The sequence below is a fragment of the Pongo pygmaeus genome, chromosome 12 (genome assembly GCF_028885625.2).
Source record: "Pongo pygmaeus isolate AG05252 chromosome 12, NHGRI_mPonPyg2-v2.0_pri, whole genome shotgun sequence".
Lineage (NCBI taxonomy): Eukaryota > Metazoa > Chordata > Mammalia > Primates > Hominidae > Pongo > Pongo pygmaeus.
The window spans coordinates 23591852-23615312 of NC_072385.2; the positions used below are offsets into that span (position 1 = coordinate 23591852).

A 23461-nucleotide genomic window follows, 5' to 3' on the forward strand; every position below is an offset into this window, starting at 1 on the left:
CTTCGTGGTAACCGGGATGGTATTGAGCAGCAGGTTTTCACCCTGGTGCCGCTGCTGTGCGGACTGCCTGTTGGGCGCCCAGGCACCGGCCCCAGGGTCCGCGTGGCAGCTGTGCGGGTAGGGTGAGTGGCGCGGAGGGTCAGAGGTTGCTCCTTCATCTCTGCCCGTGTGCAACTTGCAGTTTTGCAGTTTTCTGCAGCAGCTGAGGCGCTGGCGCGGGAAGGCGGAGCTCCCCTGTATGGCGTCAGGTTTGCGGGCACAGAGCACAGTCCACCAGGCCTGAGGGTCCGCTCAGGGGCCATGGTGGTTGAGTTCTCCGTGGAAACTGGGATGGGGTGAACTGCCAGTTCCCGTCCTTTGGCCGCCTGGCCAACTGCCAGACTTAACCGCTGCCGCCCAGGCATCTGTCTCTAGGGCTGCCGCTACTTGGGTAGAAGTGGGAGTCGGGGTGGGGCGTGGAGTGTCACCGGTTGCCAGGCCAGCACTGTCTTTGCAACATATTCAGATGGCGACGGGCAGCTCGGGCGCCAGCATGGGCTGGCGGGGCTCCCCTGGACGGCCCTCACTCAGGTCGCTCGCAGCATTGTCCCAGGCCTTCCTCGGCCTGTGCCAGGCGGGCAAGGTTAGGGGGAGTTTCCAAGGCTTCTATCCCAACTCTACCTATTTCTAGCTATTTTCTCTTGAGTTATTTTGCCTTTATCTCAGTTTTATTTGTAAAAATAGTATATGCAAAATACATCGAGTGAATGCACATCAGGCATATAGATGATCTGGCAGAAACATGTTTAGTATATGCAAAATACATCGAGTGAATGCACATCAGGCATATAGATGATCTGGCAGAAACATGTTTTCTCATCCCCATTTCCAGTCAGTATTTGAACACAGAGGCTTCCATGGTTTTGATTCTTTCCACAAAAGGTTAGTTTTGTCTGTTTTCACCATTTATGTAAGTGAAACTATAAATTATATAATTTTTATGTTCATTCACTAAACATGCTTGTGACACATCATTTTGCTCCTGTTGATTATTCATTAATTTTATTTTGTAATACTCAATTTTATGACTCTACCACAGGTTTGAGGCCTTTGCTTGTTTTGTTTTTAATCCATTCCACTACTGATAGACACAAAGGCAGTTTCTGATTTGAGGCTATCATGAATAAACCTGCTACAAACAAATAAGATATACACGTTTTTCTGTAATAATATTTTCACTTTTCTTGAATTTAAGTACATAAGAGTGGATTTTCTGGGTTATAAAATAAGTATATATTTGGCATTGTATGAAATGGGGAGACATTTTCCTAAGTGATTGTGCCATCTTAAACTACAATGAAATGTTTGGGAGAATCAGTTCCACTTTCTAACCAATACTTGATGCTGTCAGTTGTTTTAGTGTTATCCATTCTTATGGGATATAACTGCTGAGTAGCTGTCTGCCTTCCCCCATAACACAGAAAATTGAAGGCCCAGAGGACAGTTTTATTTTCATATTTGACATCTTCTATTACTTTTTATAGAAGGGTGATTTGGGTAGTAAAATTTTCTTTCAGTTTTCTAGGTTGTCTCTGAATCTTACTGGGGTTCCTTGTCCTAAACCACATTCAGAAATTTTCACGACCGACTTCTTTTTATCTTTGTCATACCAGGCCAATGAGGGACAGCATTCCTGAGACTTTTTAAGTACTTTGTGTGTGTGTGATGGTCTAATAATCATAGCCTTAAAACTTTCTAGCTGGGCATGGTGGCTCATGCTTGTAATCCCAGCATTTCGAGAGGCTGAGGCGGGTGGATCACCCGAGGTCAGGAGTTCGAGACCAGCCTGACCAACATGGAGAAACCCCAACTCTACTAAAAATAAAAAATTAGCTGGGTGTGGTGGCATATGCCTGTAATCCCAGCTACTTGGGAGGCAGGAGCTACTTGGGCTGATGCAGGAGAATCGCTTGAACCCACGAAACGGAGGTTGCAGTTAGCCGAGATCACACCATTGCACTCCAGCCTGGGCAACAAGAGTGAAATTCCGTCTCAAAAAAAAAAAAAAAAAAAAACTCAGACTTCTGGGAGACACTGAATTTGTGAATGTGTACAGCATGTCACAATAACTTTTTTTTTTTTTTGAGACCAAGTCTCACTCTGCTGCCCGAGCTGGAGTGCAGTGGCCCATCTCAGCTCACTGCAACCTCTGCCTCCTGGATTCAAGCAATTCTCCTGTCTTGGCCTCCCCAGTAGCTGGGATTACAGGTGCTGCAACCATGCCTGGCTAATTTTTGTATTTTTAGTAGAGACAGGGTTTCACATATTGGCCAGGCTGGTCTCGAACTCCTCACCTCAGATGATCCACCTGCCTCAGCCAATGGGTGGATTGTTAACTCAAAATACGCACCATTGAATACTGAGGAAAATGTATAGCTATCATCACCAGCAGCTGAGATGCCAGTTGAGATACCAGAAATGCCCCAGCATGTAACTCCTCTTTTAATTCACACACACACACACACACACACACACTCATGGTAACCAGTTCAGGATGGACACAGAAACAGTCATAGTCTTTTTTGGGAACACACTCCCCTATGACACTTAGATCCTAATGCTGACTCCAATTCCCTCCTGGGACCTCCCCTCTCCTTGTAGCATGCTGGGCTTTCCCTTAGAAAACCCCATGTCATTTCCTTCAATGGAACATCAATCAGCTTCACCCACAGTGTCTGCATGTCTCTGTCCATAGCAAATGTTTTTATTACTTTAAAATATAGATTTTTACCTTAACTAGCCAAAGACTTAGGACCCTTTTTCCAAGCTCTTTTAGATGAAGTAATAAATGCAAGTATTAGAGATGTGTATATGTGTATAAATATATGGGGAAAAGATGTTGCCTAGTTGTACAAATTAGCTTTAACAAAACTCCTGATTTAAATTATTTAATTGTGAGAAGGGTGATTCTAACTCAACACCCCAAAGAAATAAAAGCCTTATCCCTCTGCTCCGCCAAAATATCCCATTCAGAGCCTGCGTGTGTGTGTACACACACGTGTGCACTCATCCCCACCTGACCGTATCAAATTATTTAAACTAGATATTTTTATTTTGTTGCATAGTAGTAACAGTTTCTGGAATAAAAAAAAAAAAAAAACAGGAGAATAAAACTGTTTAAATGTATCTCCGGGTGGACGCTGTGGCCACTGCACCGACCCCGCCAATGGCGCCGAGTACCTGCGTTTCAGGAAGAGGTTCTGGCGGGGCCTCCGCCTGAGGCCGCGCCCCTGGGACTGTCCCGCGTCCACGTGAACGCGGAGCGCAGCATTCACCATCCTCTCCCTGAAACAGCGGTCCCCGAGGCGCTCCACAGGCAGGGCCGAGCTGGGCGAGGGGGAGCCCAGCCCTTGCACGGGCCGCCCTAAGCGGCGGGGACGCAGGAAGAGCTCGCCGGCTCCACCAGACCGTACCCCAGACGCGGGACCTGGGGCCAGCGAGGACCAGGAGCCCCCGCCCCACGGCTGCCAGGAGGCGGACAGAGGCAGCTCCTGGGGGGCTACCGCCCCGAGGCCGTTCCGCTAGAACTTGAGCGACTTGGGAAGGGGCAGAGCCCCGCCCCTGAAGAGGAGCGTGTGTCCTGGAGGCAGCAGCCTGGGAGCTCCTCCTCCGAGGGCACCGCAGAGGAGAGTGACTCTGGCGGCGCAGCGCTGGCTTTCCCGTCCGCAGAGGAGGAGAGCTGCGGGGCTGGGTGAGCTGGACCCGGGAGCACGGCTGGCTGCTCTCGGCCTCCGATGGGGAGTGGACAGCTTAAGGGGTTGCCCCCGTGCCAGCCGGCCTGCTGGCCACGCTGGGCTTTATCACCGCCTCACCTGCCTGCGCAGGCGCCTAGCACCGCAGGCTGGAGCTTCTGGCCATGCTGGTCAACTTCCCCAACGAGCCTCCGCTGCCTGGGAACAGCAAGGCCAGGACAAGCAGGGCTACAACGCCCTGCACTTGGCAGCCATGTACCTTGGAGATGGTGAAGCTGCTAGTGGGGACCTAGGACGCCGATGTGGACATCAGGGACTACATTGGGAAAAGGGCCTCCCAGTATGTGAGTCAGAGCATCACAGAGGAGATCGAGACCCTGGTGGGAGTCCTGGACGAGGACGACTGGGAGAGCACCGTCGGGGGTGGGTACTGGGAGATTTAAAAGGTGCCCCCTCCATCTCATCACCTACAAACTCTCACACGTCCTGGAAGATGGGGGGACCCTCTTCACCATCACCACTTGGCTGAAGGTGGTCCAGAGGCGAAGCCAAGGATTCCAGGGCGCACAGTCTCGGGCAGGACTAACGGACTTGAAAAACACAGGCTCAACAAAATTCACTTCACAACCGGGATGCTTCACATCACACCCTTTCAGGGACCCAGAGCAGCCACTGGAAGAGGAGTAGGAACGCTCTCTTAAAGGCCACTTATCCTATTCCTCCAAATTAAGACCAAAGTCCAATGTATTTAGGTAAAAATTATTTCTTCTAGAAAATGCTGAGGTCTTCTGAAATTTAATAACAGAAACAAAAAAAGAACACTAGATGTGTGTAACGAAGTGAGACCAGAAAAGACAAACTAAATTTTCATTACTAGGTTGGAACGGATGGGGTGGAGTTCCCATCAGGCTAGCATTCTGGGGAAACTGTTTTTCTTTTTTTGGGGGGGGGGGACGGAGTCTCGCTTGTTGCCCAGGCTGGAATGCAGTGGTGCGATCTTGCCTCACTGCAAGCTCCCCCTCTCGGGTTCACGCCATTCTCCTGCCCCAGCCTCCCAGTAGCTAGGACTATAGGCGCCCGCCACCACGCCCGGCTAATTTTTTTGTATTTTTAGTAGAGACGGGGTTTCACCGTGTTCTCCAGGATGGTCTCGATTCCTGACCTCGTGATCCGCCCGTCTCGGCCCCCCAAAGTGCTGGGATTACAGGCGTGAGCCACCGCGCCCGGCCAGATTTCAAGAGATTCATCATACCTTGACCTGTGCCCCATTTCCCTCCTCCACCTGTCTGACCTGGCGTCCCTATTTCGGGAGACTAGAAGTGGGGGAAAGAGAAGGGATGGCTGTTCTTTGCTTTCACCATTCCTGGATGCCCTGCAAAGGAAGGAATATTGTGCTTTTATGTATCTGTTTTATTAAGTGGTTACTCTTCCAAGAACAAAAAAAAAATGCAAATTGTTACGAAACTGGTAGTATTTGTAAGTGCAAGTACTACATGCTGCCTTGTTCTTTTACCAATTGCATTTCCATTTTAAGGTACTACTGGTACAGCCACGGTGGAGAACAGTTTGGAGGTTCCTCTAAACACTGAAAATAGAGGTACCACATGATCCAGCAATCCCACTGTTGGGTATATACCCCAAAAATAGGAAATGAGTGTGTCGAAGAAATTATCTGCACTCCCATGTTGGTTGCACCACTGTTGACAATAGCTAAGATTTGGAAGCAACCTAAGTGTCCATCAACAGCTTAATGTATTAAAGAAAATCTGGTAGATACACACAGTGGAGTATTATTCAGCCCTAAAAAAGAATGAGATTCAGTCATTTGCAACAACAGGGAAGGAACTGGAGATCATTATGTTAAGGGAAATAAGCCAAGCACGGAAAGGCAGACATTGCATGTTCTCACTTATTTGCGGGATCTAAAAATCAAAACAATTGAACTCATGGACATAGTAAGTACTAGGGGGCTGGGGAGGAAGGCAGGGGATGGGTAATGGGTACAAAAATAGGCAAAAGGAATGAATAAGACATACTATTTGATAGCACAACAGGGGGACTCTAGTTAGTAATTGTACATTTAAAAATAACTAAAAAAATGTAATTGGATTGTAACACGAAGGATACGTGCTTGAAGGGATGGATACCCCACTCTCCATGATGTGATTAGTTCACACTGCATGCCTGTATCAGAACATCTCATGCACCCCATAAATATATATGTCTATTATATGCTCACAAAAATGTTTGAAAATAAAAATAAAGGAACTACTGAAGGTCAGGTCAGAGTCGAAATGCAAAAATACTAATTAGAGAATAATGTGAATACAATAGGAATCCTGTTGGTATTCTATTTGTATTGTAAGCAGCAGTTCAATTGTTTTGTCAAAGCAATTTCAATTTTAATCACTGAACTAAAGAAATGGGCAACACTGACTTCCGTAATATAGGTTCCACCTAACCATCTCTAACACCACTGTCAAGGAGGACCGGTGTTAAGGTACATTAACAACCACACAAATTTTTAAAAGAAAAGAACACTCTTAGCAGCCTATGGTACTTTTAAATGAAATATTGCCTCTCATTCTAATTCTCACTTGTGTTGCCATTCTAAAAGTTTGAATTTGCTGAGGTTTATATTCTGGGTATTATATAACCATTGGTTCTATTTGGCATAACCCTATTAAATGCTGCTTACAGCTGAATTACCTACAGAAACTTTCTGGTTTAATTAGCATAAATTGGCTTAAATATTAGTGAGCCCATACTTCTGTGATACAATTATTGAACCAACTTAATGATTCTCACGTAAGGTGTGAATTTACTAACGCATTCATAATCTATGCTTTGTAGCAACATTTTTCAAATGTTTAAAACGCTAAATCTTCTCAATTTTCCAATCTTTTCTTGAATCTATTAGATACCTATAGTGTAGTTGCTGAAAAGCTGGGTAACAAATACACCCAGTTAGAAATGGCACTGCTTTATAAAAGGAACTAGAGAAAAGACGAGACTATTTCTATATTTAAATACTGCTGGCAAGTGAATTCCTTTGTATATAAATGAAAGATACCATTAAAATGAAAGACTTGTTTTAAGTGTGGTTCTTACATTTCATTCATTTATGATAGAGTAAATGGCTTTATAATTACTTTAAAATTTAACTCACTAGTATATTAAATCTGTTCATTGCAAGGTTAGAATCAACTGTTAGGGGAACTAATTTAAACAAGCCCTTCCTTAGTCTTTTGAGTCTCGTATTTGCTGAAAGTACCTACAGCTTGCAGAATAAGGGAGTTCACGGACCACAGGGTGAGTGAACCCAAGCACAAATTGCAAAGTGCCCAGAGCTACAACATTTAGGATTTTTAGACCTTTAATTTTCCAAGTCATAGAAATTTGTTACAAGTTCATCACATCTTTGTCTAAATGGCAACTGAATTTCTTTAAAGATAGGTTAAAAAAAGGCATAAAACTATGAACTATTATCCATTTGTATGCCTCTACTTTTGCTTTGGAATTATGGAAGTGGACCCTGTGCATTTGGGAAACACTGTTATGCATACACATGGGTGAAAAAAATCTAATATTGTGTAAATTAAAATACTTTTGAAGTTGAAAAGCATCCATTTGTTCTAAATCTATATATATTATGTGTATCTAGTACAGAATAAGCTGTAACTTCCCATTGAGGAATCTTAGGTTTTACAGATACGTAAAGCTAAAGCAACTCTAAAGAGTAAACACTTCAGAACAGGAAGGTTCTGGTCAATGTTGAGAGTAGACACTTTCACTGAAGGTTCTGGTGAAATGTGGGCAACTAATTGCTCAAAATCTGTAATTTGCTATATAGTTAACTATTAAGTTAAAATGTCATTTACCATGCTTTTTACACTAAAAGCTTTAACTTTTCTGATAAAATATTTTAAATGTTCAATTATTACTTCTGAGGAAAGCTACTTCTAGCGTTCTTTGTCATGATGTGCTTGTGTGCAGTAAGTGGAGCATTTTCAGCTACTTACCTCTACATTCTTCCAGTTTTTCAGTTTCTGATTTAGATTATAAAAGGCAAATGACTAATTTAATTTGATACTCAGAGTTGTGTTTACCTTTAATGTACAAATATATGTCAGATACTTGATGTTTATTGATATGACACTATGTGGTTAAACAGCGCAAGTATGTCCATGTGTTTCTTAGAGGGTACACTTGAAACTAGTAGTGTTTATGCAGCTCACTTATGTAACTTGAAAATCTGGTACTATTGCATTCAGGACTGAAATCTTGGAGTTTAGGTGTCTTGTCTCTCATTTTGAAAGTAAGTTGAAAGTTGAGAATGTAAAATCTATAAAGTTAATTTTTTTAACTAGGAAAAAAAACAAATTAATGACAGACACCAAATTACAAATCCAAAAACCTCAGAGAACACCAAGCAGGATGAATATTTTAAAAATATACCTAGGAATATCATATTCAAACTGTAGAAAACTTGTAACAAAGATAAAATATTAAAATAAGACAGAGGAAGAAACACATTGTCTACAAAGAAACAGACATAAGAATTACATTGGACTTTTGTTTAGAATCCATGCAAGTAAGAAGTGTTGAAAAAAATTAGAATACAGTGGGTATTTATTATCCAAGTATTCATTATCTAAAACTGCAAAGCAAAAATAATTGTTAACAAGAACATATTCACTAGCAACCTGAGCACTCATGATATTAGTGTCTGTTCTGGAGAGAATTATGTCCCCCCAGAATTCCCAACCTGAAGCCCTATCTCCCAGTGTGACTGTATTTGGACAAGGAGCTTTTAAGAAGGTAAAGGTTAAATAGGGGCAAAAGGGTAAGGCCCTAATCTGTTAGGACTGGGGTCGTCATCCAAAAAGGAAGAGACACCAGAGATATCTCTCTCTCTTCTCTCCCTCTCTGCCTCCCTCCTTCTCTCTCCCTCCCTCCCTGTCTCTCTCCCTCTCCCCACATACATTTAATTGTTAAATTGAGATTTTTGTTAGAACATATATAGTGGCATTTTAATAAAGTGTTACTCTACTTAAAACACACACACACAATTTTGATAAATTCTTTTTTGAGGATAAGGCCGGGCATGGTGGCTCACACCTGTAATCCCAGCACTTTGGAAGGCTGAGGCAGGTGGATCATCTGAGGTCAGGAGTTCAAGACCAGCCTGGCCAACATGGTGAAAACCTGTCTCTACTAAAAATACAAACAATTAGCTGGGTGTGGTGGCGGGCACCTGTAATCCCAGCTACTCAGGAGGCTGAAGCAGGAGAATCCCTTGAACCCAGGAGATGGAGGTTGTGGTGAGCCGAGATTGCACCATTGCACTCAAGCCTGGACAAAAAGAGCAAAACTCCGTCTCAAGAAAAATAAAAATAAATAAAAATAAAAAACACCAAACTGGGACGTGTCCCTTTTAGGCAGATATAACTTTACCATTACTAAAATTGAGCCTCAGAAACATTAAGCATGCTACACAAGCTTAGCTGGGAATGAATACTGAAATGGAAGCTTGAATCCAAGATGATTTATTTTGAATCCCATGCTAATGCCGTTAACTCCTATATACCCTTCTCAGGTGCAGCCAGAGAGACACTAGGCCACTGATGAACGGGCAGACGTGGGCAGGGTCCGTCTCACTAAACCACCCACCACTGCCACAGCTGCCTACAACAGACACATCAGATGACATTCCAGGCAAGTAAATGATTTTCACTGTGGACTTATTGGTTTTAATAATAGGTCCTGGTGCAGAGAAGTCTCTCAACCTACTGTGCAACAAGTTTTGAGAAGCGGGTAAGCTATATGTTTTGTGATTTTGTTTCATAAATGCATCTACAGGAAGACCAATATTGACTGAATGAAGCTTTCATTTAAAGGGCTAAAATATGCTTTGTGTTTTTATATGTGGAAACTACTTTAAACCTAATGACTACTTATTGTATCATAGCTTGTGATGTATTCTGCTCATGGCTTTTAAGGTAAATTGTGCCATGATCCACTGCCATTCTAACTGCTTTAATTAACAAGTCATTACCACACTACTGTTACATCTTAATTATGCATACAGACAGGTAGACTTATTTTACATATGTGAACTAACTAGTTGTCAAAGCAAATGCAGATTGTATTCTGCAAGTAAAGTCTTTTTCTCTCTGAAATTTCTAGGGATGTTCTTTCAGTGAAATTAATATTCAACCTGAAGATTTTAGTTAAAAGAACTGAGTGCAGATTAAAGTCTTGTGATTTAAACATAGTCAAGAGTACAACTGTGATATTTCATTGAAGTTATGCAATAAAATATCTGTAACCTGCAAACAAATCAAGCAGACGGCACAGTACTGAATTTGAAACCAGAAATACTGGGTTTTTATGTAAATGCTTCATAGATTTGTTTTATGATAAAGGGTACATAACTCTCCTAAACCTCACACCACCTCTTAAATAGGGACAATAAGTCCATATCAATGCTGATGCCTAAGCTATTATTAAACTCTTACAGTATGATGTAAAGTGAAAGTACAATGTAACATCATTCCTAGGCCAACTTTGACCAGTTTTATACAGAAACATGTGCCAACTTTTCTGTTTGCAAGGATAATATCAAAGCAAACACCAGAAAGTTATATCTTTGATGCATTTTTTCAAAATCATACACATAATAAACCAAAGACAAATGACGAATATTATTTCAGAAAATATAAAGTCTTCCCCTTTCTTCTTTTGCCAAGGAAGTCCAATATTTTCACCATTTTTATGCACACAATCAACTTTATTTAAGCTGGAAGTTAATGTCTCATTGTTTTCACTGTTCTAAATAAACACCTTTTCCCTTGAGTATTGTTCTAAAAATTTTGAAGTCGTGTGAAAAATTTTGTTCTGATTTTTCACGGTTGTGCTAATGATATGTGAAAAGGAATACAGATGGTATTTAACTATGAACAAGAAAAGATGTTAAATATCATTAGTCATTAGATATTTGTAAATTAAGACCACAATGACTAACACATATATATCAGAATGGCTAAAATAAAAATAAAACATCAAACGCTGAGGAGCATGAGTAAAAACTGGAGCTTTCACACATTACTGGTGGGAATGTAAAATCGTACAGCTATGCCAAAAAGGAGTACAGTAGTTTCTTAAGAAACTAAAGGAACCCGAGTCCCCAGGCCTGCAGTCTGGGCCAAGGTCACTGGCCCTGGATCAATCAGGATGGGGTTCAGGGGACTTCCTGGGGCCATCCAGTGTCCAAGGTGCCCTTTGGTGGCCTCATCTGCCCCTCAGCCCCTGAGCACGCCCCTCTATCCCTCCAATCCTCCCTGTCACAGGGACATCTGTCTCAGAGCCCTGCCCCACCTCCTGCTTTCTGGAGATGCCAACTGCCCGGGGTGCTCTTAGCCCTGCCCTCCCCATCTCCGGGTCCTGACCAAGGTGCTCTAATAGACACCCCGACCCAGGTCAGGGAGCTGCCAGCACGCTGGGTCCCTGAGGCTGAGATCCAGCAAGACACATGTGGCCTGAGGGTCCCACTCTCTGGCTGGCAGAACCCAGAGGTGGGAGCACATTGGAGTGTCCTTCAGGGCGTTTTCACCCCATGAGAGGGCTGGGGGCTTTGGGAGTTTGCAGCTGGCAGGAGTGAGGACCCAGTCTCCTATCTCTGATGCGTCCTTGGTCAAATCCTGTCTCCCAGCCTGCAGGGCCTATTGCAGTCACCACGTGAGTGTGTTCCCTTAGTCTAGGGAGCCCCAAGCAGGCAGCACCCCCTGCCAACGACTTCAGGGCACCTGGAATTGGAGGCTGAGAGGTCTCCCACTTCGCAGAGCTGGGCTCTGGCCCAGAGGCCTTCTCCTTGGCTCAGGTGGTCTCTCGGGCTCCTGGGGCTGCAGATCAGGGGACAAACACGGGCAGCTCTGCTCTGCCTACAGAGAGGTGCCCAGTGAATGCAGGTTCCAGACAAAAGGTGGAGCCTGGCATCCTGCCCTGCGTGGACTCCAGCCTGCTGCCATCTGGGGAAACTGAGTCATGGCGAGGCTCGAGGATGTTTCTCAGACCACACCAGTCCCTGAAGGTCCCCTGACCTCCCAATCCTGACTGACAGTTAGAAGAGGTTCCCAAGCCGCCTGCCACAGGTTCTGGCTCGGCCTGAGTTGGGGTAAGTCTCCAGGCTGCTGTCCTCAAAGCCCCATCAGGAGGCTGTGTCAGACCAGGCGCACCGTGGTGACAGCAGCATGGACTGAGAGTTCCGGCCGCGGGAGAAGTTAGGACCGGGGGAGGTCAGGTCCAGGAGGACGGCACTAGCCGGCACACAGTGGGGCTGGAGAGACCCTGGGCGGGGTGGTGGGAATGGCCCAGGAGGAGCCCGGCTCCTGTGGCTGGAGTGAGGGTGAGGGCTGTGGTGGGAGAGGGGCTGAAGGTGGAGAGAACAGGAGCCCAAGGGCCTGCGCTGTAGGAGGGGCATGGACTTCCTAGTGAGGACTTTCTGGTGGGGGGCTCTCAGGGAAGAGGAGGCCAGAGGGGCTGGGGGTCCCCAGGACTGCAAGCGCCAGGCAGGCGGAGGGGAGGCCGAGCCAGGAGCCGCAGGCTTCTCACTGCCAGACCAACGCCGCCCTCCGCTGGCCGCGTGGGGAATCGCGCCTAGGCTGGGGCTCCCCTGGCCCCAGGTGTGGGGGACTCCGATTTGTCCTGGGGCGCTTCCTACCCATCCAGCCTCCGCCAGGCAGCCTGGCCCTGGGTGGCTTTGAGGGCTGCCTCCGCAACACAGGACCTGCCTCCGCCCTGTGGGGCAGATTTGGGCGTCTGACTCTGGACACTTACCCAGAGGCTGAATTCAACTCCCCAGCGAAGAGCACACTCAGACTCCCTCCCCGCTGTGCCCAGCCTGAGGGGACCCTGGCTGGGACTTGGGAGGAGAAGGCCAGAGGCCAGGGCCTGGCTCTCCGGCACTAGGTCCAGGAGAAAATGGAGCAGAGTCCCTGCAGGAACTGCCTCAGACTGCCCCCGAGGGGACCTGGCCTGGGACCCTCCCTGTGCTACCACGCTGCTGTTGGGGCCAGAAGAGCAGGGAGAGCAGCCACCTGTACGGCATCAAGTAACACTACCAGTCAGCACACCCAACACCCACACGACAGCCACAGCCCTCTGCCGTGAGAGGGCTGCAAGTGAGCAGTCTCCTCTGTCTTGTTCACCCTGAGCGCGGAGCTCCGCGCACGACAGGATCAGAGAGCAAACCAGGAACAAATGGATGAACCAAGGAAGGGGCCAGGGCAGTAGATCCCCACCCACACCCTGAACCCTAAGGGGGGGACACAGAGGCTGGAGACGGGCTGGCCCCAGGATCCTCTAAGTGACAGGAACCCTTGGCCACTGCGGATTGCCCCGAGGCGGGGACAGGGATGGTGGGGCTGGGGCTGCCTGGCCCTTTAAGAGAGCAGTTCTGCCCGCCGCCCTGAATGCCCCCTCCCCTAGCTACTGGAGAAGAGATCCCGTTTCTTGGCAACAGGAAGCTCTTGGTTTACAGTGTCACCCAAGCGACTGGGAGCCGCGTCCCGCTCTAGGACTGAGCCGTTGGAGCTGCCCCGCTGACCGCACTAGGCTGACCACAACCGGCCGACCAAACACACTCCTCACTCTCCTGGCCCTGGTGGGCGGCAGGCACCATGGCGCAGACGGATGTGCTCCTAACCAAAGAGCCGGCCCCGCAGACGGTGCCGCCCTGCGAGCTGCCCTGCAAAGAGTACGACGTGGCCCGCAACACGGGCGCCTACACGTCCTCCGGCCTGGCCACCGCCGGCTTCCGCACCTCCAAGTACTTGCCGGAGGAGTGGTTTCAGAACTGCTATGCTCGCTACCACCAGGCCTTCGCCGACCGCGACCAGTCGGAGCGGCAGCGGCACGAGAGCCAGCAGCTGGCCGCAGAGACCCAGGCGCTGGCGCAGCGCACGCAGCAAGACTCCACGCGCACGGTGGGCGAGCGACTGCAGGACACGCACGGCTGGAAGTCGGAGCTGCAGCGCGAGGTGGAAGCGCTGGCTGCGGAGACCGACCTGCTCCTGGCCCAGAAGCAACGGCTGGAGCGCGCCCTGGACGCCACTGAGGTGCCCTTCTCCATCGCCACTGACAACCTGCAGTGCCGCGAGCGCCGCCAGCACCCCAACCTCGTGCGCGACCATGTGGAGACGGAGCTGCTGAAGGTGCCAGCAGCCTTGGGTGGCTGGGACTTGTGGGCAGAGAGGAGGAGCCCCCCACCCACCCACCGCAGTTCACGTGGACAAGCCACGTGGCTACTGCAAGCACGCGGGAGCCCAGCCCTCTGCACGTGAGACCCGAGTCCCGAAATCCGGCCCCTTAGTGACAAGAGGCAGCTTTGCCCCAGAAGACCCCTGACTTCCAAGCAGCTGTTTCTCCTCTCCTCTTCCAATCCCTTTGAGTCCTGGCACAGTCATCCTGACCCTGGGCTCCCTGGGCTGAGCCACAAGGCATCTCCCCAGAGACCCTCCCTGGCTGGGACAGTTGCTCCTGAGGTGGAAACCCAGATCTGGGCCAGCACTGTAGGTGTGGACAGATAAGGTGGGGTGGGCTGGGAGCCACTGCTCCCATTCATCCTATACAGAGCCGGGGACACCAAGATCTGCACCCACAGGTCCCCTCTCCTCCATGTCCCCTATAACTTCCCAATCCAGCCCAGCTTGTCTGTGGGGCAGCCCCACAGGATGAGACAGTAACTCAGTCCTGGCCCTGATGCTGGCTCTGGAGAATTCTCTGACCTCTCAGAGCCTGGGGCCTCCCTGAGAACCACTACACGCCTGTAGACATTCGTGAAAGATGTGGGGTGGGGGCAGCTGGTCTCCTGCCATACCCCAAGCTCAGGCAAGAACCCTTGAGTCCCTCCCTCCCCTCATGCCTTCCCTCCTCCCTCCCTTCCACTTCTGCAGGCCCTTCCCCCTGCACCCTCTGTGCCTCAAGAACTCCTGCAGCTCCCGCAAACCCTCTGCCTGCAACAAGGGCACCTGCCAAGTGATGGAGACACTGACAGTGCAGGAACAGGCAAACCCAGGGACAGAGGGGTGCAGGACTCGGGCCCTGGCACACAACGAGGTAGCCGGTGGTCGAGGCAAAGACGCCAATCACAGGGGAAAGGCTTGTTCCTACACACAGAAAATTAAACTGGCCAGGCAGTAAGAAGAAACACAGGGTCCTTCTCCTATTCTTGGTGTGAGGATGGCCTTTCCCAGCACAGAGCCCTGAGGGGCAGCCTGGGCGGGCATCTGGCCCCCAGAGTTTGGGTCCTCAGGGGCTGTCCAGAGGCCAGGGGAAGGCCAACGTTCCTGGGTGCACTGAGTGAGCAGCAGTGATGACTCCTGAAGCCTGGGGCGTGGGAACTGCTGCTGAGGGACCTTCCCAGCAGCCCATAGAAGGCCCTGGAGGAAAACACCCCACTTACAACGCACCAAGAAGAATGCCCAAAAGCCCAAGATAAACCCAGTGAGAGAGCAGAACTTGCACAGTCAGAGCTCAGGCCCGGCATTCTACTCCTTGTGGTTGCTCAGGTGTTGACCAAGGCCTGCAGCAGCTGGGCCTCCTGGGATCCTGACCAGGGACCGGCTCTGGTGCTCAGGGCTTCTCCTCCCTCAGGAAGCCGAGCTCATCCGGAACATTCAGGAGCTGCTGAAGAGAACCATCATGCAAGCAGTGAGCCAGATCCGGTGGGTAGAGGGCTGCCCAAGGGATGCTCCTGAACCCACCCACGGCTGGTCCTGGGGCAAGGCACTGAACTACAGGACCCTGAGACTCAGAGCCAGCAGGGGCTGCCCCAGATCACCGTGGGAGCGCAGGACTGGGTGGGGGAGGTTCCGGCCCAGCCTGAGGTTGAGTGGCCAGAGCCCAGTGCCACATCTGATCTGCAGCCTGCCAGCCTGGGCGGCAGCTCCTGGTCACTGCTGAGCACGAGGGCCGCCCGGGACAGGCCGACCCAGAGCTCCCTCCTGAAGCGGGCATTGGGGCCCAGCCTGCAGCACAGAGGGTTCCCAGCAGGGCCCTCCCTGGGCACACACCAAGGCCCTGCCCCACCCCGCCCCAGACTGAACCGGGAGCACAAGGAGACCTGCGAGATGGACTGGTCGGACAAGGTGGAGGCCTACAACATCGACGAGACCTGCGGGCGCCACCACAGCCAGAGCACCGAGGTGCAGGCTCATCCGCACTCCACCACCTTCCAAGAGAGGTGGGCCCCAGCTCTGCCCCTGCGCTTGCCCTGGCTGTGGTCTCGCCTCCCTCTGCCTGGGGGCCCCAGCGGCGCTGCTTCCACCAGCCTGGTCCGAAGGCCCTCGCCCCCGAGAGCACTTGGGCAACTGTCTGCCCCTGGCATGAGCAAGCGTGCAAGACCTCCTCAAGTGCCCAGCGCAAGCACAGCCTGGTTGCCGGCAGACAGGACAGGGTGGGGTGGGGTCAGACCCATGGGCCGGCAGTATTGCGTTTCCGCCCAAGGCCAGCAGAGGGAGCGCGACCACCGCCCACTTGAGCGCCGCAAACTCCTGGATGCGAAAAGAGGACGCGGGCGCTGGGTACTAGGGAAGGGGGGCTGCGGGGGCCGGAGGTGCTGCAGAGGGGGCCTCGGGGGCGGCGGTGTTGGGAACGAGGTCGCGGGGGCACGAGGGAACTAAGTGCCCGGGGTGGGTAGGGTGTGGGGGGACTCAGGGGAGTTGTGGGCGGGGGGCATTCGGGGGCAGGGAGCCTGGGGAACTGGGCTTCGTGGGGCGGCACGGGGTGCATCGGAGTCCATGCAGGTCCTCCAGGAGCATGGGGTGCGGACAGGGCATGGGGGTGCGAACAGGGCATGGGGGCGCGGCGGGGGCGCGGCAGGGCCCCCAGCCTTCGGCAGAGCCTCCCCGACCCTCTCCTGGCTGTCCCCCGCCCCGCAGCGCCTCCACCCCAGAGACCTGGGCCAAGTTCACGCAGGACAATCTGTGCCGCGCCCAGCGCGAGCGCCTGGCCTCGGCCAACCTGCGGGTGCTGGTGGACTGCATCCTTCGAGACACCTCCGAGGACCTGCGGCTCCAGTGCGACGCCGTGAACCTGGCCTTCGGGCGCCGCTGTGAGGAGCTGGAGGACGCGCGGCACAAGCTGCAGCACCACCTGCACAAGGTGGGGCACCCTGAACCCCGAAGACGGCCCCCTCTCATCACCTGGCCTGGGCCCTCAACACCTTTCTTCTCTGCCCCACTTATTCCGAGGGACCCCAGAAGCGTCACCTCGCCAGAAACCTATGTAAAACCAGGTGACACTGGGTATGATCGGCGGGTGTTGCCACCCCCATGACTGAGCAGGAGGATGGAGGCAGGAGGTAGTCTGGGGAGCACTGACCGCCCGGGAGGTCCCCAAGAGTCCTGGCCTGGCAGGCAGGGCTCTGACTCTAGGGTCTCAGCGTGGCCTTTACCACCTCTGAGTCCCCAGTCCTTGAGCAGGATTAGGGTCCTGGTGACCACCAAGGATGGGGGTTCTTGGACCAGAGCTAAGGGACAACAGGCTGCCTGACTCTCCAGAGCCCACTGGGGGCCCCATGCACATTGTTCCCCTCATCCACGCCTCCCCAGGGCCACTGGTCAGGACTGCCCTCTGGACACAGCCCCAGGACCTGGGTAGGACCAGCCTGGTCTCGGCATTCCATATGCCCGGGCATGGGGGCACAAGCTCAAGGGGCACTGTCCTGTCTGCAGACGCTGCAGGAAATCACAGATCAGGAGCACAACGTGGCGGCACTGAGGCAGGCCATCAAGGACAAGGAGGCACCTCTGCACGTAGCCCAGACCCGGCTGTACCTGCGCTCGCACCGGCCCAACATGGAGCTGTGCCGCGACGCAGCCCAGTTCAGGTGCTGCCTGGACCTCTGAGGCAGTCCCAGGTGGCCCCGTCCACCTCCTCCCTGCGACTCTCTCCAATAAACACTCCAACATCCCCCCACACACATCCCCCGCAGGTGCTGAGAGGGGAGGGAGACTTTGGGGCCACGTGCAACACGCAAGCATGCCTTAAACAGAGACATAAACATGACACTGGGCAGGTCATGGGTCGGGGGGCTCCCAGTGCCAGGGACCTGTGCGCACACGGTCTCACCCCACCCTGTGCTACCTCATCTTCCCGGGAGGAAGCTCCTTCAGACAAGGTGAGCTCCAGGAGGCCACAGGGCCAGAGAGGCCAGGCAGAGCCATTCCCTGCTGCCCTGAGGGTGCTGTCCACACCTCTGGTGGAAAGTATGACCTACGCCTGGGCTAGAGACATAGATGGGCCATCCTTTTGTTTCCCTTGTTAACAGATGCCTGGTGGCCCCTTCTGAGTCTAAGTACCTTTCTTCCTTCCCTGCCTCTCAGTTCCTTCAAGGAACTGGGGACTCCTTCCATCAAATATCAGGACTGGAACGAACTGAGCCTGGTCGGCTGAGGCCGGTCCTGTCCTGCCAGGGTCGAGATTGCACGCGGGTCACTCATTCCCACTCAGGCCCGCGCTCCCTGGGAGGACCCTCGTAATTTATGCTCTGCCCTAGAGCCGCTTTCCTGGTGGGGTCCTTTCATGGAGTCTTCCCAGGACCTCCTGCCAGCTCCCATTGGGAGGTTTGGGTCCCCTGCACCCCAGTAGGTGCATACTTCTGCCCTCCCCAGCCCCAGCTCACACCCCCCAACACCCCCAGGCTGGTGAGTGAGGTGGAGGAGCTGAACATGTCCCTCACAGCGCTGCGGGAGAAGCTTCTAGAAGCGGAGCAGTCCCTGCGCAACCTCGAGGACACCCACATGAGCCTGGAGAAGGACATCGCTGCCTTGACCAACAGTCTCTTCATCGACCGCCAGAAGTGCATGGCCCATCGTACTCGCTACCCCACCATCCTGCAGCTGGCTGGCTACCAGTAAGCAGCGGCACAGTGCTTCCCCCCCATCTCCCAAATAAACAGCGCGTTAGCTTTCTACACAGTGTGTGTGTGTGTGTGCACGGTGGGACCTCGAGTTGCTGTCCATCTGAACTGGCCTTTGGGTCCCCTGTGAGGCTGGCTGTGCCTATGGACTCATCATCCCAACAGTTGGAGATGAGAGGTCAGAGCCCAGGACCAGGAATCCCTGTGCCTCAGAGGACAGGAAGTGCCCAGGTGGGGACTGGGGCTCCACAGCACAGCTCAGGTGTGGGCACAGACCATGTGTCCAGCTCAGAGCCAGGCCATCCAGCTCCCCCTCCCCACTTCCCCACCAGTGCTGGCTTCTCCATTCCTTCACCAGGGTCTTAGGGCCTTGCGACATCTTTGGGACCTCTGCATCTCTCCAACTCCTCCCCCTGCACCTCCAGGCCCCCAGCCTCAGCTCACATAACCCCGTGGACAGGGCGCTTACTCTGCTAGAAGCTTGTCTGGCTGCTGGGTACACCTGCTGGGGTGATCCTCCAGGCAGGCCCCACCCAGAAGCGCCCCCTTCAGCATCCCCTCTCTGTCCCCAATGACAGTGTGTACCCGAGCTCAGCCCAGCACAGCTCTCAGTGCCCAGGACCCCTGAGGCTCAGATGGGCAGATCAGCAGGGGTACATGGAGTTCCCTCCTGGGTGTGGGCCCAGTGTGGGGAGAGGGGCCTGAGAACAGCCCAGGGTGGGCATCCACTCGGAGAGCATGTGGGTGGGGGTCCCATCTCCAACATCCAGGCCCACAGGGCTCTTGTCTCAGCCTGGAGAGGACCGGGAGGTAACAGCCCCTTCCCCCCAATCAACCACAAGGACACCCAGCTGGGCAGCTCTGTGAGCTGGGTGGGGTCAGCCAGGTGGAAGTTGCTGCTGGGGGTTGCTAGGAGGAGAGGCATGGGCTGCCTTTCACGTGGGGCTAACTCAGACCTCTCTCCCCGACCTGCTAGGACCCCTCCAGAGGCCACTGCTGAAGACAGAAAACACTACTGCCTTTCACTGGGGGAGGTGATAATGTTGACTGCAGGCAGTTGCCTCGTGGAGGAGCCTTCTTGGGAATCTTACTCAGCCTGGATAGGGAGAAATCTGGGAGAGGCTGTGTGAGAGCAGGCAGTGCAGGGAGGGCTTCCTGGAGGAGGGAGCCTGGCTTCCACCACACAGGCCAAGGCACAGGGACTGGGACCAGGGAAGGAGGTGTCTGGGCTGGGTCTCTCACTTTATCTTGAGCTCTGGTTCACTGCAATAGGCTCATTGGTAACCAGGCCTGGCCCTCCCCAGCTCCAAACCCGACTACCAGGCAGCGAGGATTCTTCTGCCCACCCGGCTGCTCTCAGAAATGCAGACCCAGACCCCGGAGGGTGGGCCCAAAAGCTTCCAGAACCTTCTCTCCAGTGCAGATTCAGGGGGAAATGTCACTTCCCGTCACCACGGAAGCCACACTACGTGTCGCAAGCCACCAGTTGCTACAGTGACACCCAGACCCACTCTTATTCTTTGGGGTGCCATTTAAATTCGCCCTGGATGCTGTTACATGGGGCTTTTGACAGCCAGGAGCAGAAGCAGTGGGACACAGCAGCCAAGCCTTACCTAGGGGCTGCAGACAATTGGTGTCCTGTCCATGTAGCTCCTCAAAGCTGCTCCAGGACACCAGGCAGGAGCTGAGGCAATGACCTGCCCAGGGAACACCGGAGAACTATCTCCCTGCAATCACCCCCAGCACAGGGGAAACCTGCAGTGAGGCAGATGGTGGCGAACTCAAAGGCCCCTGAGCTAGGGGAGGTTGTTGGGTGGGGGCTTCACTCCCTGCCACCCTAGACACGATGGCCAGGGAGGAATCAGGTGTGGATGGGTGGTGGCTGCAGAGCCCTCCCTGCCTGCTGCAGGGGGATGCAGGTGGTCCAACACCATCCTGGGCCTGGTCAGCTCCGGTGCCAGCCTAAGCACAGTAGCGAGGAGTCCCCCAGGAGAGCCAGAAACCTCCATGGGATGTGGGTGGGGCAAGGCCCTCCCATGCTGCGCCCACCCCAGCCTCAGAGGGAGCTGCTGGCACTGTCCCCTCTTGAGCAGCAGCACTTTTCCCGGACTCTAGGGAAGTAGCCACTAAGAGGCCCAAGAAACAATGGCTCCCTCCATGCAGGCCCCACACTCAGGCTCCCATTATTGCCCAGGCGGCACTGCCCAGCCCTGTCGGGTCCTCATCAGCCTCAGGACCTCCTTGTCCCACCCTGGAGGGGGTGGCTGATAGACAGCTGAGTGTGGGGGGTGCCAGGGGAGGGGGCCTGGGAGAAGTGTTTCATCTCTGATGCCAGATGGTGGCACCAGGCTAGGAGGCACCGAGCTAGGTGCCATCCTGAGCACATGGCAGGTTTTAACTCCTTCAGGCCTCCTGACAGCCTCACTATCACATGCATTTTACAGCAGGGAAAACTGAGGCCTGAGGGTCCCTGCGCCCACTGTGCTCCCACCCCAGGGACATGTTGATGCAGGGGAGGCTAATGACAGCAGTCATGGAAGTCACTCCCAGCTAGAGAGAGGCCAACGCCCCTGGCCTGTAAGCTTCATGACTCAGTGCAGAGCCAGCACCTGGCGCTGCGGGGCTAGAACCCTAAGGGCCATCTCCTCATGCTGAATTTCCTGCTGACTTCCAGATTGTCCAACCCCCACCCGAGGCCATCTGGACACTGGCAGCTGCTGCTAACCCACAGGCCCCTCTGTGGAGTCCCTATTGGCCTGGCCTTGAGCTCCTACCCATGGTGGAGATCAGATGTGGCTTGCTCCAGGAAGCCTCTGGGCTCCTGGGGATTGGGAGAGTGGCTGGGGGTGATCCAGACCTCCAAAGTGGGCAGGAAGGTGGAAGGTGGATGCCCACACTGGGCTGTTCTCAGGCCCCTCTCCCCACACTGGGCCCACAGCCCAGCCACCCTGGGCTTCTAGCGCAAGGATAAAGAAGGCTCCAGCAGCTCTCGCCTGGAAGAGACTGTGGTCCCTCCTGTCCCCGGCAGTTCAGGGAGGGAGGGGTTGCTGGAGGCTGCTGGCTCATGGCTGTTACTGACTGGGTCAGGGTGGGGATGGAGAGGTCCAGGCCCTGCCATCTGAGGGGTGCAGGTGGGATGTGCCCCAGCTGCAGCATGGCCCTACCCCAACCCCAGCCTGTCCTAACCCTGAGTGACCCCACACCCTAGAGTCAGAGCTGTGTTCTGTCCTTCGAGGCATCCAGTGGAGCCTGGACATAGCTGCCCCCCTCCGTGTCGGGGTCACCCTCGGCCGTCCCATGTCAGGGTTCCCTCATCTGCCCCCTCGTGCAGTGGTTCCTAGAGATCACTCTCACAAGCATCAGATGCATGGCTCAAGGTCAGCGCCAGAGCCCCTGGTGCAGTGCCCGCTGTCCAGCCCACACAGGCCACCCTGCGGGGCTGCAGTGGAGCCTGCGGTAATAGAAGCCTCACTCCTTCAGACCCCCACTCCCCCCCCCCCACACAGGCTGGCCGCTGGGCTGGGGCTCACGGGCTGCCTGCCTTGTGCTAAAAATGGAACCCCAGACTTTCTGCATTTAATAATACAATCCTGACTCCCCAGGGCCCTCCCCATTTTGTGGGAGCACCCCAAACATCTTCCACGGGAAAAATAGGCCACATAAGCCCAGGCATCCAGGAGCCCAAGGTCTGATGCCCAGGGACGGCACGGCTTGCCAAGGCTCTTCCCCCAGTGCCCAACACCCCTGCCAGCATCTCACAGTACAGTGGGGCAGATGCTGTTGGGTGTCCATTGGGAGCCAGCCCCAGGGGCACAATGTACAGCAGCACTTACCTGTTGCTATGGCTACACTGCAGCCATGAGTGACCAGGGCTGTTTCTGTCCAGGAGACACGCTGTCCTGCCCCGTACACTCACCCTCTGCTCTCCCTGCCGACCCTACTCTGGCCTGGCCTGGGGTCCCCGAGCCACAGTGGCTCAGCCACCAGCTCCGCCAGCTGCCTGCACAAACGGATGCTCCCCAGGCCACCCAGACCTGAGGGACTGGAGAGAGCTCTTCTCCCGACCATTCAACCGCCCCTCAGGCTCCCTCCACCCTGCCCTGCACTTGGAGAGTCTCTGTGACCCATCCCCCACACAAGGAACTCACAGGAACGCTCCTCTCTTTTCGGGGGCAGGTCTGCTGGCATCAGGGAGCATTGAGGGAAGCACATGGAGGGGGGAACTGGGGTTCCCCATGACTGTGCCCCAGCAGCTCCCCCCCCCACCTTCCCCCACAGGGGATGCTCCCAGACACTTCTGAGCTGCCATGGGTGCCCATTTCACAGGTAGGGAAACCAAGGCTCAGATCCTGGGAGCTACAGTATGTGCGTGTCCATCTGCCTTTCTCCACAAGCCCCAGGAGCTCAGGGGCAACAATGCGGAGTCCCTGCCCTGTCTGCCCCAACCCTGCCACAGGCCCACAGGCTCCCCTTGGGGATGTGGCTGCCCACCTACAAAGCTGTGTCCTCATCACCCAGGTCTGAGCCGTGCAGAGCTGGTTCCAGTGGCTGCAGGCACCACAGTCGCAGAGCTGGAAGAAGCAAGAATCCTCCCCAAGAGTCTGCAGAGGGAGCGCATTTCTGCCCACACCTTGATTTTGGACTTGTGGCCTCCAGAACTGTGAGAGAATAAATTCCTGATGTTGTAAACCATCACTACAGCAGCCCCCGGACACTAATATAGCTGAATACGTCCAGGCTCCTCTCTCTGTTTGTTGTTGTTCTAGGTTTTTCTGAGACAGGGTCTGGCTCTGTCCCTCAGGCTGAA

General features: G+C 53.1%; 1 protein-coding gene and 1 pseudogene across 2 annotated transcripts; both read left to right on the forward strand.

Annotated features, from left to right (window-relative positions):
* Positions 1-505: 505 nt before the first annotated feature.
* LOC129030786 (ankyrin repeat domain-containing protein SOWAHC-like) lies at positions 506-4260 on the forward strand (annotated as a pseudogene).
* On the forward strand, positions 2488-18707 carry TEKT4 (tektin 4). Of its 2 annotated transcripts, XM_054475018.1 has the most exons (7): positions 2488-14070; positions 14687-14849; positions 15387-15457; positions 15832-15975; positions 16673-16895; positions 17468-17622; positions 18436-18707. In XM_054475018.1, exons 1-7 carry the CDS (start codon positions 13412-13414, stop codon positions 18650-18652), a joined length of 1632 nt encoding a protein of 543 aa, XP_054330993.1. In that variant the 5' UTR covers positions 2488-13411; the 3' UTR covers positions 18653-18707. The 2 variants fall into 2 exon arrangements, with proteins under 2 accessions (XP_054330993.1, XP_054330994.1); XM_054475019.1 differs by lacking the exon at positions 14687-14849 and having other exon boundaries at positions 2488-13945.
* Positions 18708-23461: the final 4754 nt, after the last annotated feature.